The sequence below is a fragment of the Giraffa tippelskirchi genome, chromosome 11, assembly GCF_054371585.1.
Source record: "Giraffa tippelskirchi isolate mGirTip1 chromosome 11, T2T-mGirTip1v1.2.pri, whole genome shotgun sequence".
Taxonomy (NCBI): Eukaryota; Metazoa; Chordata; class Mammalia; order Artiodactyla; family Giraffidae; genus Giraffa; species Giraffa tippelskirchi.
This window is the reverse complement of record NC_137285.1, coordinates 40802999-40819751: the sequence shown is the minus strand read 5'-3', so window position 1 is coordinate 40819751 and position 16753 is coordinate 40802999. Positions and strand designations below refer to the sequence as shown.

Here is a 16753-nt window from a genome sequence, read left to right as displayed (position 1 = left end):
GCCAGACGGGCAGCTTCCCCTCCCTGGAGACAGCCCAATCAAACCTCCCAGCAGCGCTGACCGCTGGAAGGTTCTGACCTGAATTGTGTCTCTCTCCCGCCTTAGTTCTACGTTGTGCAACAGAGTAAGTCTACCGTCTTCCACGTGGCAGATCTTCAGCCTTTGGAAAGTAATTCTCATGTTCTTGCACTTAGTAGGCATCTGCATTTCCTCAGAGAACTTGGTTTTGAGTCCCTGCGCCAGCCAGTCCCTGATCTCTGAAGACATGCGTCGTCCCTCACCCATCCATTAGGTACTGTGAGCACCTCACTTCAACCAGGTGTGCTTGGGATGCGTCAGTCTTAGGCCCAGAGCCAAACGTTATATGCAAGGTATGGACTACTAATTACCTTGTTCTGGGTGATGGCTGAGAGTGGTGGGGAGAGGGTGAGTGGTACCTGCCCACGTGGGAGTTAGGGGGCAGCTTTTTAGAATCTCTAGGGGACGGGTGTGGTTTCACAGTACATACCGCTCCCCTTCCCCTCACCCCAGGAAGAGAACTGGAAGCCCGCTCTGAGAGTTACTGTAGTTAGTGATTCAGGAAAATGTTCATATGATTTCTCATTCATATTTAGGATGAGAAAAAAGTGAGAATCACACTATTCTACCTACTTCCATTAATGCAACTTAAAATCATGTCAGCTTTGTTTAGAAGTTGAAGGACACTGTTAGAGAGTCACCGAGCGTACTGTTGACTGAAATACTAAGTCTCTTCCCAGGGTTTTGTTGCTTAGCCAGATCTTTGCCCCAGAAGCCAAACTGGTCCTCTCTCCCTTTTAAATTTCATTATATTACATTATATTACTACAGCGTGCTGAAATCATTTTACCTCCTCATTCTGCCATCCAGTTTGTTACCTATAAGCATAGGAACTGCATCTGTTTAATTTTGTTTTACTGCTATATTTCTTGCATCCATGACAATTTTTTTTTTACTTACAGTGAATCCATCTATAGCTTTGATGAACATGCCACCCATATTTTCATGAAAATCACTGAACAAATAAGAACTAGACAGACCTGAGTAGGCAGTCTCTTAGAGCCTACCAACCACTGCCTCCTGTGACAGATGCTAAGCAGGACCCATGAGGCATGGTCAGTCTGTTCAGTCTAGCCCATATTGCTGCTTCTACACTATCATAAAAACATCCAGACAGACCTAGGCTTCTACCTAAGAAAGTTCATTTATGCCACAACTGTCGTACTCCCCAGACCTAATCTAGTAATCCTGTCTGAGAAGATAAGTTAAATTTCTTCTTGGTAAATCCATGTAGCATCCTAGTAATCGCTGTTTGTTCCTTTTACGTTTATTTAAAATGCTTGAGTTTTGTAGTATGGCACCATGGAAGTTCTCAGTCCCTATTTTTATCCTTTTTTCAAAGAATAAAACAGCCATCAGAGTATAATGTGATGTATAAGGAAATCTGTTAGCACTTAAATCTGTGAAAATTAAAAATATGAGACTAGGATTTCCTGTCATGGAGACTGTGCTCTAGGAGATAAAGGAGAGTAAGGGTAGTTATGTCATGTTTCTGCTAATAGCCAAAAGAAACCATTGGATCCACTGGAGAATCTTTCCCTGGATCTACAATAATCATGCTGATCTGTATTAATAACACATGCCTATTAAGTACCTACCATATGCAAGGCATTGTGCTAACATTTTGCGTTTATTATCTCATATAACCTAACAGCCCTGCTAGATAATTGTTCTCATTCCTTTTCTAAAGATGTCAAGTCATAAAAGTCAAACACCTAGCCCAGGGTCATGGAGGTGGAAAGTGTCACTGCAGGCTTTCAAACCAGGTGTCTCCAACCCAGATCCCTTCTCCTACCAACACTGCATCCTTAGTCTGCGGAATCCCTGTCTCTGACATCTCTCCCATTCCCTGACAGTGACTGAGCAGTTGCCTCTACAGGCTCTCTGAGACCCCTGGTCAAGGAAACTGGACCTCATGGTAAACAGCTTGGTTTTCTCATACACATACTTCATCCTAGACTTCAGGTAATTCTGACTAGTGTCCATTCTTTCCTTTTAGTTCCTGGATTCGTGTTGTTGATAGGAAATAACAGATGCAAAACAGATTTTGAAAACTTCTTTCACATTTTCATTCATCAACCTTATAATGAGTCGGAGCTGTGACCGGGTCTTTCCTTGCCTTTTCTGATTCTGACTCTAACCCAAAGAGTCCTTTTGGTTATCAAACTTTATGCATTACATAGAAAACTTCCTGAGAAAAGCATTTTCATATCTAGTGGAATTTTTTCAAATCTTGAAAAGAAATTAGCTATAACCTAAAAGGTCAAGTAACTGTAGTGAAAAATACAGATCTAAGCAAACGAAGTTATATAAATTAGTGGGTTATTTCCTTGAAATGTTTTCAGATTTTCCTTTTTTGATTGCCTTTTAAGCTTTTTTTTAATTGCAGTATAGTTGTGCAATATATTACAAGTGTACCATGTAGAGATTCAGTGTTTAAAGGTTATACTCCATTTAGTTATTATGAAATATTAGCTATATTTCCCACGTTGTACAGTATATTCTTGCAGCCTATTTTATATGTCATAGTTTGTACCTCCTAATCCTCTACCCCTGTATTGTTCCTCTTCCTCTCCCCACTGGTAGTTTGTTGTTTAGTTGCATATCATGTCTGACTCTTTTTGCGACCCCATGGACTGTAGCCCACCAGGCTCCTCTGTCCATGGGATTTTTGAGGCAAGAATACTAGAGCAGGTAGCCATTTCCTCCTCCAGGGGATCTTCCCAACCCAGGGATCAAACCTGTGTTTCCTGCATTGGCAGGCAGATTCTTTATCACTGAGCCACCAGAGAAGCCCAGTTTATTCACTGTATCGGTAAGTCTTCTTTGTTATGTTCACCAGTGTGTTGTATTTTTTGATTCCTTAGTGGTATCATACAGTATTTGTCTCTGACTTACTTCACTTGGCATAATACCCTCCAAGTCTATCCATGCTGTTGCAAATGTAAAAAGTTCATTATTTGTGTGGCTGAGTAGTATTCTATGCTTATTTGTGTGTGTATACATACACACACCACATCTTTGTTCATTCATGTTGATGGACACTTAGGTTGCTTCTGTGTCTTGCCTGTTGTAAATAATGCTCCTGTGAACATTGGGGTGTATGTCTTTTAGAATTAGTTTTTGTCTTTTCCAGATGTATATATGCCCAGGAGTGGAGTTGCTGGATCATATAGTAACTACTTTTAGTTATTTAAAGGAAACTCCATACTGTTTTCCACAGTATGAAATTTATATTCCAATCAACCAGCCACGTCTTTGCCAACTTTTCTTACTTGTGTTCTCTTTGATGGTAGCCATTCTGATAAGTGTGAGGTGAGATCTCCTTGTGGTTTTGGATTGCATTTTCCTGAGGACTAGCAAACATCTTTTCCCTGTGCCTGTTGGCCTTCTGCATTTCTTCTTTTGAAAACTATCAAGTCTTCTGCCCATTTTTTAATCAAGTTGTTTTTCTGATGTTGTTATATGAGCTGTTTATATAGACTGGATATTAACCCCTTGTTGGCTGTTTTGTTGTTGTTCACTCACTCAGTCATGTCTGACTCTTTGCGACCCCATAGACTGCAGCACGCCAGGCTTCTCTGTCCATCACTAACTCCTGAAACTTGCCCAAACTCATGTCCATTGAGTCAGTGATGCCATCCAACCATCTCGTCCTCTGTCGTCCCCTTCTCCTGCCTTCAGTCTTTCCCAGCATCAGGGTCTTTTTCAGCTCTTCACATCAAGGTCTGAGTCAGCTCTTCACATCAAGTGGCCGAGGTATTGGAGCTTCAGCTTCAGCATCAGTCCTTCCAGTGAATATTCAGGGTTGATTTCCTTTAGGATTGACTGGTTTGATCTCCTTGCTGCCCAAGGGACAGTCTTCTCCAACATCACAGTCAAAAGCATCAACTGTGAGAGTTGGACCATAAAGAAGGCTGAATGCAAAGAATTGATGCTTTTGAATTGTTGTGTTATTGGCCATACCATTTGCAAATATTTTCTCCCATTCAGTAGGTTGTTTTCATTTATGGTTTCCTTTGCTATACAAAAGCTTTTAAGTTTAATTAGGTCCCATTTGGTTATTTTTGGTTTATTTCCTTTGCTTTAGGAGACAGATTCAAAAACATACTGATAGATTTCTTTTCACAGGTGGTAACAATTTCACCAGAAAAAAATTTATTTACCAAATATCTGCCAAAAAATAATAAATGTATGTTAAATTGTGTTTAGCAATTATAAAGTGGTTGATACAATATTGTATGATTTCTTGAGTCAAAATAAGCATGGTATTTTAAAGCATGCTGTTTGAAAGGTATTTACTTACTTTGAGTATTTGGGACTATTTGAGGCAAAGATATGCCCACCAGCATTTCATATGAAAAAGAGCAACGATTCAAACCGTAAAGCTGAAGCAGAGCCAAAATGAGCAAGAAAAGGAGGAAAGACACCAGAGAAAAGATTTGCTTTGTGAAGAAATTGTCTCACGTGGTTCTAATCCAGAAATCAGAATCATCAGCCAGATTAACAGGTAAAATAACCACACTTAACCCGTAATTAATAAATGTCGTATTTAAGACTAAGACTATATAAGCCAAGTAGTAGTGAGAATATCGGGATACATCAGTGATACATTAGGAAGGATAGTATGTTTTTTTTTCTTTACCTTTGCTATTTAATTTGGCATTACTTATTTGTGAAAGCTAACCAGATTATATACTTTATATCACAAAAATACTGATTTGAAGGTTTTGCATAGCATCAATCTAGTTTTAAAACATTAGTTCTAATTGCAGAGTCATTGTCAAGAAACAGTGTGATTTTAGGTGATTCTCTTTAACTTTCCAAGTAATGTGTCAAGATATAGAGCAAATTATTCTTTGCATTGCTGATAGAGTGCTATTATTTTGATCATATATGCATATATCTTATATCTGTAAATGTGTGTGCATGTGTGTCCTACAAATGTATAGGACACTAAAGTAACTAATCCCATTCTCCCTAGAAGGTAGGGACTAACTGACCACAAGCCAAATATATCATGTTATGTTCATAGTCATTCAACCAGTACATTAACATAGTATTTTAAACCAAGATAATTAGCTTTTCTTTATAGAAATTCATTAAAGTTCACATATAAAATTCTTAGTATACTCAAAAACACACAAACTATGTGAATGCTCCCTTTATTCTGAGAGGCAGCAGGGTCCTGGGGCTGGAGACTGGAGACGCTTGCTTCTTTCTACCACCTACGGACCTTGAGCAGGCTGCTTAATCCCTGTTTGTCATGCTGTGAGCTTTAAATAAAGTAATGCGCATAAAATACCCAGCAGTGCTTCTGTCATTTGATAAGCCCTGGGTAACCATCTGCAGGAGTCTGGAGGTTCTCTGATGACTTTGTGGCATGATGGAGTCAGTTATTATTGTGGAAGTTATCACTATGGAGATGGCGTTGGCAAGGCTGCACCTAACTGGGAGGAGCAAGACTTGAATCAAGGAAACCAGATAGAAGCTGCTGCAATAATCCAGGCAAGAAACGCCATTGAACTACACAGCAACGGTAGTGGGAAACAAGAAGCAAGAAACACTAAAGAGATACTCTGATGTAGGCCGAGATCACCATTTGGCTACAGGAGTTGGAGACAGACGCATAGGTTCCAGGCCTGGATGGCATTCGGTTAAGGCAGGTATAGAAAAAGGATGAGTTCCCAAATCTTAAGCACCAGAGGAAGTGCCTGACAAGCAGTCACCAGAACTCAGGGAAGGCTGGACTGCGGGGACGCCACTCAGCAGCCCAGGGAACGGCCAGTGTCGAGGAAGCAGATAACACACTTGCTTTTACCCTTTTTCAGTCAAAGGTCTGGTCTGCCAGACCAGGGTATATCATCAGATGCAGCTCTGAACACTGAAGGGAAATCACACTGAAGATTTCAACCTTGAAGTTCATTGACACATTTGTTGCAGATGGCGAATGCCTCCAAGTTAGCAGTTTTCTAAGTGATCTGGGTAAAAACCACGAACACGGGTCCCTGGCGCCACGTTTCCCATCACGTGTTGCACAACTGCCAGCAAGAAGCCCTTCCTTTGGCTCTTAGGGGACTTAATTTCCCTTGGGAACTATTGTGGTTATTCAACTTGAAGACCTTGTAGGAAGAATCAGTTATTTCTCTCTGGGGCCTTACTCAGAGCAAGCAACACGGAAGTAAATAGTCACTAAGGAGGAACAGGAGAAATAAACAAGCTTTTACCCAAATTGATGAACAACAATTCATGTTATTAAAAAAAAAACACCACTGGCCAGTTTTACAAAAGTTGAAACTAGGAATCGTACCACTACCCTGTTGTGGCTTCTGTTCATCATCATATATATGAGAATTAATCTCTGTGTAACCCTCACCTCTTTTGCTGTTTCCAGCACAGAGATGCATTGCTTTCCATGCTAACGCCTCCATGTAGAGGTTGAGTAAAGCCTGTTTCCAGCAGGGGGAACACCGAACTAGAAAACCAGAACTGGGGTTGGCCCAGCTCCGCCGGTGCGTAATGTAAAGAACGGTAGTATCTCTTTTTTGCCCTAATATTGTGGAATTCTGTGATCAAAATAATGCGTTTAATGAAACCGTTCTTTGAAAAATAATTTTTAACAGTCTCCCTGTGGTTCAGGAGTAACATGTATTTTTTTGCCTTAGAAGGCTTACCAGTCAACATTATGTTGGAGAAATAAAGTTTCTTATTACTAATCATAAACATGACAGCCAAGCATTTACTGCCTACTGCATGCTTTCTATGAGATGCTCCATGAGCTTGCTTTAAATACCAGAGCAACCCCAAGAAGGTGGTAGGATGTCACTCTTCTTGTTACAGAAGGGAAAACTGAGGCTTATAATTGTTACGTGACTTGGCAAAGGTCACATGGCTGGTAAACTACAAGTTAGCCTTTAAACCCAGGTCTCTCCAACCTGACTGTCTAAGTTGCTTCAGCTGGTTGTTTTCAGATCCAACACTGTATTCTGGAAAGAACTTCAGCGAGGAGACACGAAGATCAAACCATGATTTGTCAGGGTCTCACCATCAAAGTTGAACCAGGAAGCAGCTCAGTGAACCTGTGCTCATCCAGTCTTGTCATGTACCCAGCGGTCTTCATGCCACTGAGATAACTGACATGCACCATCACATGAGACACTGTGTACATGTACATCTAAATATTTAGCAAAACTAGATTTCAAACACTTTAAAATGTATTGCAAAATGTACAGCATTTATTCACATACAGACAAAAAGGCACAAATTCTACTAAATAGTTCAACAAAAAAATACAGCTGTCCTCAACTAGTTTTATAAATACTTTCAAAAAGGGGGTAGAAATAAATACAGGATTGGGCCATGTAATATAAAATAGTCATCTCTACATATACTTTTGTTTAATTCTGATTTTTAACTCTTCATGCACCTTTTTTTTTTTACCCAATTTTAGCTGAATGGACACCAAGCTAGGCACATAGTGAAAAATCCTCTGTACAAGGTTACAAATGTAATGACAAGTTTGTCCATTTCAAAATAATTAAGATTTGTACACAACACATATAACCCTTCATTTAGATTTTGTGTTTTATAACCTAACAAATGACATTCCAGGCAACTTTACAAAAGTTTAACTAGCCTACATTTCTGACATAATACATTGATCATAATCAAAGATATTTCTTGGTCAGGATGCACACGGAAAGATAAAGCTTTAAAAAAAGAAAAGAAGAGCAAATGGTTCCACACTCAGAGTGCGAGTGGGCAGGTCGGGTTGGCTGCCGCTCATATACCTCGTGGAGGTCCCAGCAGGACATGAAACTGACTTACAGAGCTGTCATTACACTGTCAGAGAAACTGTACCATTTGCATTTCGAAGCAGGAATTAAAGGTGTGGGCTTTTTGTGTTTGTGTGTTTTGTTTTTGTGTGGGGTTTATTTTTGTTTTGTTTTCTTTTTGGTTCAGCATAACTTGGAACGTTTGAAAGCTTTTCAACCTAAATGTGGGGAAAAAACAGGTAAGGCATTATTTTTGCACAAAACTAGCATTCCTAATAGTGCAAATGAATCTGGTACCTCTTATAAATGGTGAGAGGTCATAGACTTACTAGAATTTAGATTTTCTTTCTATGGCTTGACAGATCATCCCTCTATATATTCTACTCTCACCCAGAGCTGTTGCTGTAGTCAAAAAAGAATTGTAAAGAGTCCACCTTCTTCTGTATCCAGCAAAAGGTTTCTTGCTCATATGCAAAGAAAAGAAAAAGATCTGATTTTTAAATTATGCTGAGTTAATGTACAACTTGGATTCATAAGAAACTTCTAATATCTGTAGCAACAGTTTATCTGGACAACATTCTTTGAAAAATGAGCCCCATAGCTCAAAAATAGTCAATCTAAAAACCTGGGTCATTCTTTCCCCTCCCCTGAATCAGTTACTAAAATGTATTTGAAAAGTTAAGACTTGGTTTGAAAATGTCATACATACAATGGGGATGTATCAGATCTACTATTTGATCATCTGATAACACTTGCATAGCAAGATGGAATTCAATAAGCCTTTTTTCCTTGTTGACAGTCATCTGGAAGACTTGAAAGGTAACTACTACAGAACTCAAAGCATTACTCATTAAGTATCAGAATGTCCCTGCCACATGGAAATAAATGTATAAATGAATCAGAAATCTGAGTATTGGTATCAACAAACTAAGGGATAATTTAGGGGAAGTTGGGCTTGTTCCAAGTGCCCATAATTCTAAATCTCATTGCTACTTAAATTTTCCTTCTTTTAAGTTTGATTCACAACTACATTGAATTCCAAAGAAAATTAACAGGACCTTAACACTATCCACTGTCTTAATACAAAACGCACTGCAGTGAGTGCAAAAACAGAACATTGTACTCAAATTTAATGCTAAATTTATTATTGCTGATAACTTACTAGTTATTGCCATTTGCAATCAGAAAGTCCAAGTTACGAATTAGAGCTTAGAACTCTGACTCCAGAAAACCTGTTACACTTCAGTCTCTTTCCTGTATAAACTTGGTCAAGGGTTAAGAGGTTATCGCAACTTATTGCCTTTCTATTATTTTTAAAATATAACCTATTTTGGGTTTTTTTCCTTTTTTTTTTTTCATTTTCTTTTTTTTCACCCAAGGAATCCATTCATGTTGGAAGGCCGGATTCCCCAGCGTATGCACTAGTGGTTGCCTCTGGAAATATGAGTCACCAGAGCCTGAAAGTTCATTGCTTAAAACTTGAACAGCCATTGTGTTGTTGGAAGCCAGGTGGCCAGATATTGCCAATGGCCAACGGAATCCCAAGCTGGCCCAGAAGGCAGTGGTTAGGGAAGAGAAAGGTCGAGAGGACTGGTAAAGATGGGACCTCAACTGCCCTTTCTCATGGATGGAACCCTGTAATGGCTTCACTCTCCACCTGCCCTCCATCCAGAACTCAGCCCAAGAGCTGCCAGCAGCAGGACCTTGCTTCTTCCGTCTACCTAAATCGCCAAGCTCCAGCAGCTCTACCCTGTCCCTTCAGATCTTCCGGTAATGACCTTTTTTCAAACTTTTCTCTTCCCTCATCTGCTATATTTACACATGAATTCCCTAGAATTACTGAAGCTTCAGAGCTACTGCCTGTATACTACAATGCAACAAAACAGTCCGTGGGCCAAAGTATAAATATGATTTCAAGATCCACCACAGTCCTAGAAAATAAGTTTTATGGGCTATTAAATGATACATAAGGGTTTCTCAAGAACCATCTCTGATTCCGTATATTCATGTAACTAAGAGTTTGTGCTTTGGGAAGGATACAGAGGGCAGTAAGCACTCGTGAGGCTTAGTTCAGCCTAGCCCTCTTTAGAAACTTACTTCATCCATTCTTATTTTAGTGTTTAATTCAGCCTCTAGTCTTAGTAGTGTCTTACGGTTACAATCTACTCTTGTGTTTCCTCAACAAGTTGCAAATAACACACTTCTCACAACAATGATTTATAAATGACTCTGAAAAAAAATTTCAATCAGAATTGCAAGTAAATGTATTTGTGTAGCTCAGGAGTGATGGGTTTCCACTCGTTCCCCCGTGTCAGAGCTCTCGTCTCCTGCACCATCGTGCCCGTTTCATCAAGAGGCCAGAATGCTTCTCCTGATGATGTCTGTCCTCCTGCTGATAGAGCTGCTGGCGTGGATACACTTCTTCTCTGAGGCCTCGCTCTCTGAGTCACTCATCTCTACATCAGGGACATACCCGTCGTTCTCGTTGTCAGGTTTCAGTTTGCTTTTCGCCCTTTCCTTGGCTGGGACTCGGCCTAGGCCCAGGTAGGGGTAGTCTGAGTGCTGGTGGCAGGCCCCCTCTGGGGCCTCTCCCTGCTGCTGCCGTTCCCCCTTCTTTGGAATCCGGAATCCTCCCCAGTTCTTCACGGGGCTGGCAGGTGTTGTAGGCACTTTGACTGCAGACTGGTTATAGTTCACTTTGATTAGGGAGCCGTTGCACTTGGGCATCGCCTCCTTCCTCGTGCCGGGTGCCGACTGCCCCGCCCCAGGGGAGGCGGCAGCTCTGGCGTGGTCCGCGTGCCTCTGGGACACGTCTGTGGACCTCAGAGGCTTGTGACTCTGTTTCAAAGGTCTGTCCTTTAAGTCTCCCTTGCTGAGGTCACAATGAAAACGATGGTCTCTTCTGTTCCCGTGGTCTGGCATCACCACGCCATTTTTCTGTTGTGCTGATACGAGCCGTGCTTCTGCAAAGGTCTTTTCAAAACTCAGAAAGCTCTCTGGGCCCGCCGTCCCCTCCCTTCTGCCCCCCAGGTCTGGCTGCTTTAGCGGGGTTTTGCCTTCGCTCCCAGCGCTGTTCTGCAATGGATCTCGCTTGTGGGGCTTCTTCAGCGAGTGAACCAAGGAAGTACCCATTTGCTTCCTGAAGAACGCAGAATGCCACTTCAAGTCCTCTATCTTGGGAGCATCAGGGCCCACAGAAGGACTGTTAAACAGAAGCATGTTTTCCAGTGAGGAGGAGGAGCAAGAGGAAGAAGGCACACCTGTGAACATAAAACCACAGAAAAAGAAATTACAGCAGAAGCAAATCCAGAATAATAAAATTTTAGACCCCTTAGCATGGCCCACTAATGCAGACTTCCCATCCAACAGTACAACATACAACCACCCAGTTTGTAAAATTTGGTTTTTATAGTAAAGATACTACCTGCCTTGAGACTCTGCATGCTCTAGATGCTCTTCTCTAAAACAGCTTAACTTCACATAATTTTTTTCATGAAACTGTCTTTTCAAGGAATACACTTGCCTTCAAACAAAATAAGTGATCTGATTTTCATATGTGATTTACCGCAGAATCTTTCCGTGGTCAAGTAAGCATTGCCTCCACCACCACCCGGTCTCAGCACCTGCCTCGCCTACCGCCTGGGAGCAGCACGACCACAGGGGCAGGGAGTGGGGCTGTTAAGCTGCTTTCTCCAAATTATCTATCCCTCAAAGGGCTCTAATGAGGATAAATACACATAAATTGTGCAATGAATAAAGGAAGGTGTTTAAAATCATTCTTGACAGAGTACATATGTTTACTCATTATATGTAAAACACACTTGTGGAATTAAACTGAATTATCGTCTAAACAAGGATAAGTTAAATTGGTATTTTTCAAGCATTTTTTATGCAAATCACATTAAGAACTAAGTTGCACAATCATAACCCAATAATATCGTCTAAACAAGGATAAGTTAAATTGGTATTTTTCAAGCATTTTTTATGCAAATCACATTAAGAACTAAGTTGCACAATCATAACCCAATAAAAGTGCACTTTTCATGCAACCATATTAGCCTTCATCACCTGACATGGACACTCTGACATTTTCTGTTCTGTTTCACTTGTTTTAATGCTGGTGCTGACCTGCTAAAATGCATCTCACAACCGGTAACAAACTGTAACCCTGTTTGAAAAATACTGGGTAAATCCGTAACATACTAGAGTTCATCAGAAGGACCATGTCCCTGCAAAAGCCTCCAAAGCCTCAAAACAGTTGTCATGTTCTCTGAGCCATGAGCCACCAGGAAACGAGGTTTCGTCCAGAGTAGCACAGGAGCCCACGTGAACCTACTGCTGAGCAGGAACAGACACCGCATGTAGACAGAATGAGCTAGCGACTCTAAGTGACCACAGGGGAGGGGGTTTTCCATCTGCTGTTTCAGAAATGCCTGCTTTCTCAGTAACCAAACTTACGGTCAACCTTCACACCACACTTGTATTTCTTTTACTCAGTCACCTGCCGTGGGAAAATAAAAAGGTAAGAGGTACTGTCCTCTGATTTCCATTGTGACTCGAGATCCAGGCCTCTGAGGAGCCTCTGCTTCATGACTCCCACAAGCGCTGTCCCCACCGACCACACTCACCCAAGCAGAACGGCCCTGCCCACTCCAGAATCACAGCACAGCGTCAACATGGACCCTAGGGACACAGTCAAGTCATGGCCATCTGCTCTGCCTTATTTGGAATCCTCTCTCTTAAAAGGGAGATCAGGTGAGGCACAAGTAAGAACACAACTGAAAGTCTAAAACTGGAAAAAGGAAAGGGAACAAAAGGCATCCTAAGGGGCTTCCACTTCATTCCCTGGGGCATGGCTTCCAACCAGTCACACCTGGCCCGTTCACTCCTGGGGGCAGGAGGACCCCGCACCCCATTCCTGTTGTGGAACAGCAGAGGGACTTTGGAACATAGGCCTGCATCACAGCTGTTACACAGAACACTGCCTGACCTTCAGAGGCTCAACCACTTACCCAAAGAAACGCTGCCATGAAATACAAACAAAAAACAAAAATGCCCTACAATATCTGTAAGAAATGACTCAAGTAGAATCAGATGAAAGTATTCTTTATGGCTTCCTTTTACAGCTTATTTTCAAAGGCAAACTCACTCATTAGTAATCACTCATGACATAAGGACCTAGCAAGTCAGAGAAAGCCCTCCAGAGGCAAAACTCCAGGGGCACCACTGCACTGGCGATCCTGGGCCTCTGCTGCTGGAGGAGAGGGCTCCACACCCGCCAGATGCACACAAAGGAAGGGAGAGCGCCCTCTTTTATTTGCATTCAAGTAGGAATAAGGAAGAGACATAAGTTCACTTTGATGAATCAAACTGCTGGTACTGGGTTGGCCAAAAAGTTCTTTTGGATTTTTCTGCACCATCTTATGAAAAAAAATACAAACTTTTTGGCCAACCCAATATTTACGATACTCTACCTGAAAAAATTTATTTCAAAAATTTTACAACTGAACTCACAAGTCTAGCTATTGATATCACCTTGACAGATCTGGGGAATATTTTCTCTTGCAAAGGAAATTATCTAGGATAATATTATTAAATAAGTTAATGGTATCAAAACAAGGATATCTTTTAAAACTTGCCAAGCTTTGTTTCCTCTTTGTTCAGCTGACCAATTACGTCCAGTCACATATATCCAGATGGTTTTAGGTAAACCCAGAATGTCAATATAATAGGTTATGATTATTTCTTTGTTGAGTCCATGTTTCATAGTATATGTACAGAGCCACAAAAGCAGAAGGTTAGAGTAAGCTGGTTGACTGTGCACAAGGAAAGCCGTGCAAAGAGAAGCAGACATGAGCTCCCAAGACCTTCACATCTACTAGCGGGTAGGTCTCTACACACTCAGCACTCTTCCTCGTCCTCTGAAATCCTTATAACACCTGCTTTCTGGGGCTTGTGAGCACAGAACGTTAGCACATAAAGGCCTTCAGAGGCCGGAATTCTGGACCAAACCTCTTACAGATGGACAGATTTAGAGAGGTTCAACAATGTGCCCCACTATGCACTTGATCTCAGAGTCACTGAAGTGCTCTCCAAAGGGAAGGAAGTCCATATCTTAGTTTTCTCTTTGCCAGAGAAATGCAAAGATAGGTGACACTAAATTAATACTTTGTGCTGAATCTCAAATATTCAAAATTCCAATTACACCGAAATAATCCACTGTGAATGTTATCTAAACATGGATGTGTGCATTAAGTACCCAATCTTAGATATATTTACCATACATTACAGGTAAACCCAAAGGCTAGATAATCAATACATCTTTTTAGGTATGCCCGAGACACATTTATCAAGTGCTTTGCAATAGATAAGTTGCACTTTGAGTCTCACACTACTTCCCAGGAGGGAGCTGGAGATCTCATCCCAACATTACTTGTGAGGAAATGAAGGAGACTCAGAAAACTTTAGACTCACTTGTGTTGGGCCTGTAAGTAGGGAATATAGGATTTAACCCATATGAGGCTGAACCCATAGCCCCGTCCCCTAGACCACAGTGCCTCAAATGCCTGAGATTTCCCTCAACAACAAAAGCCTTCCCTTTGATTCTAGAGTAAAAAAGAAAATTTAAAAGACACTAGCATAATTTTCCCCCTTAAAAGAGTGTTAAGGCTTACGAACCCCTGCCCTGTTGGTTGACCTACCAGGGCTTAATGCATACCTGAAACTCTTTCTTGCTCCAAAAGCTTAGTGTAAAGATTGAATATCTGTTCCTGGACTTTGCACACAGATCGTTTAATCTTTTCCCTGCGGGTCACCATGTAAGTGAGGTTCCGAACCTGGAACGTAGAGAATAAAAATTCTAAGTAAGCAATGTACATTATAACAGTACTTGTTTTTTAACCTGAGAAAAAAATGTGTCCCACTAGGTCCTTGACTGACTTTTGAAATCAAAACATAAATGTTTTATGTAATCTCTAACCTCCCTTTGGGATGTACCACAGAAAGGGCCTGTAGGAGGGGGCCATGCCCCCAACACCAAACCGGGCCAATGCTCAGCCATCGGCTCCTCCCAGCAAAGAGATGCCCAGCGCTGTCCAAGGCCAACCATACCGGCTCTTGCCAAAGGACTCTGCTTATCACCCCCAATATCCTCCCATGAATTCTACTGTCAGAAGCCACCCTGGTTGCACTTTATCAAGCATCTTCTGAAGATGCAACTAGGCAAGCACAAGGTCAAGGACCATTAGAGGGAAGAGCCCCCCCACAAAAACATTCCTGCGTGGGGCCCACTAGAATGCCAAGTGGTCCCCAAGAACCCAAGTAAAGTTCCATCAACTGGACACTGAGCTCTCTGAGATACCTTGGAGTTTACAGATACCTAATTTGTTCCTATAGAGCAAACACCTAGGGAGAGTCCTTGCTTTGCCACAGATTTGCTACATCAGCATCTCAAGGCCAGCTCTCTGCATCACCACTGGAAACACTGACACTGCCTGCTTCCTGATCCATCTGTCAGTAACTGAAAGAGCCCAGCGCTACGAGCTCCACTTGGCATCTGATGTGCAACCACTGGGGGACTGCATGCATATCCTCATTAACCTATACTAACTAATCAACACAGATGTGTTCCTCATTTTCAGAGCCACCTGTGATCAGTCAATACAGTCAAAATTTAATGACTTAGTCAATAAACTCCCTTCAATCTCTCAGTCCTAAAACTTATTGGTAAACCCAATCAGTTTACATGGGCCTGGAAACACAAATGTCAAATTCAACACACCAGATACAAAATTAAACTTGTCTTCAAGATACAGACAATACCATCCCAGTAAGCTCAGTGGCAAGACAGAAAAATGACTTCATATCCCAATCAGCTCCCGCACCAAAGGCACAACTATACTCTCCCACCACTTGGGCAGTCCCATTCCCTGTCACCGTCTCGAAGGTCACTCATCTTTTGGCAGCGAGTGGCAACAAGACACACACAACCCTGAATTTTGGCTTATGTTCAGACACCGCCCCTAAAGAACCCTAACAATTCCATCTGTTCTTCCCCAGCTGTGTTAAAGACAGCCTCCTTTGCAAAAGGACACAAGGTCAGCTGGCTTTCACGTTTGCATTTTACACATCATAAATGGTGTCGTCTCCCAGCCAACAGCAGGAGCACCAGGTCAGGCTTCTCTTGATCCCAAATGATTCACTATTTGTTTAGGAATTTTCTAACACTTGTTAATAAAAATAATTGCAAAGAAAATCAGCCTTCCTATCTCAGAGTAAATAGTTTCAGTGTCATTCACCCCGGTTAAAACACATTCTGACAGCCTCACTCCCCCAGGCCAGGTGTCCTTTTTAAGAATTCTGACCAGTTTGGGGATGGAGGTAGCCAGTAGGTGAGATTCTCTTTACAAATATTCCACCCAGAGGAGATGAAGAGTAGAAGCTCAAAAAGAAGGAGTCAAACCTAGATCCTTATTACAGACTCATTAATTACTGAAAAACAAATGAAGAATGGTTTTTACATTAAGACAGGGAACCCAACTTGCAGAGATAGGAAAGGTAAATTCTGACAGCCCAGGAGTGGACAAAGTTACTCTTCAAGTCATATTTACAATAGAGATAAATATCTTTTTCCTTAAAATTGTCAATGGAAATAGAAAAGACAGAGAACTTGAACTCTGAATATTAATGAAATTTAACTTTGGTGTCTGCAACCACTTTTCCCAGAAAAGATGTCCACCCTGGCTGCTAAGTGGGAAAACCACACTTCCATTCCCCATGATCTGGGAAGAGAGACATCTAACTATGACCCCAGGGTTTTCTATTGGAAAAATCAGCCTCTGAATAACCCAGGCCTGGATGGCCACAGTAGAATAGTGAGTGCCCTAAACCTCACCTCCCTT

At 41.5% G+C, this 16753-nt stretch overlaps 1 protein-coding gene and 2 long non-coding RNA genes across 32 annotated transcripts in view; 2 read left to right on the top strand and 1 right to left on the bottom strand.

The window, feature by feature from the left end:
- Positions 1-704: 704 nt before the first annotated feature.
- Positions 705-8144, top strand: LOC145525395 (uncharacterized). The gene is made up of 3 exons (XR_014068180.1): positions 705-4588; positions 6473-6590; positions 8041-8144. It is a non-coding gene; the product is annotated as an uncharacterized LOC145525395 (long non-coding RNA).
- The window catches only part of JADE1 (jade family PHD finger 1), a 502176-nt gene continuing 492714 nt past the window's right edge, over positions 7292-16753 (bottom strand). For all 30 annotated transcript variants that reach the window (XM_081538240.1, XM_081538244.1, XM_081538243.1 and 27 more), the window contains 2 exons: positions 14572-14689; positions 7292-11113 (listed from right to left, as the gene is read on the bottom strand). In XM_081538240.1, coding sequence (XP_081394366.1) covers positions 10203-11113; positions 14572-14689 — 1029 coding nt within the window. In that variant the 3' untranslated portion in view covers positions 7292-10202. The remainder of the gene's footprint in view (positions 11114-14571; positions 14690-16753) is intronic.
- LOC145525400 (uncharacterized) lies at positions 9182-14710 on the top strand. The gene is made up of 2 exons (XR_014068185.1): positions 9182-11765; positions 11862-14710. It is a non-coding gene; the product is annotated as an uncharacterized LOC145525400 (long non-coding RNA).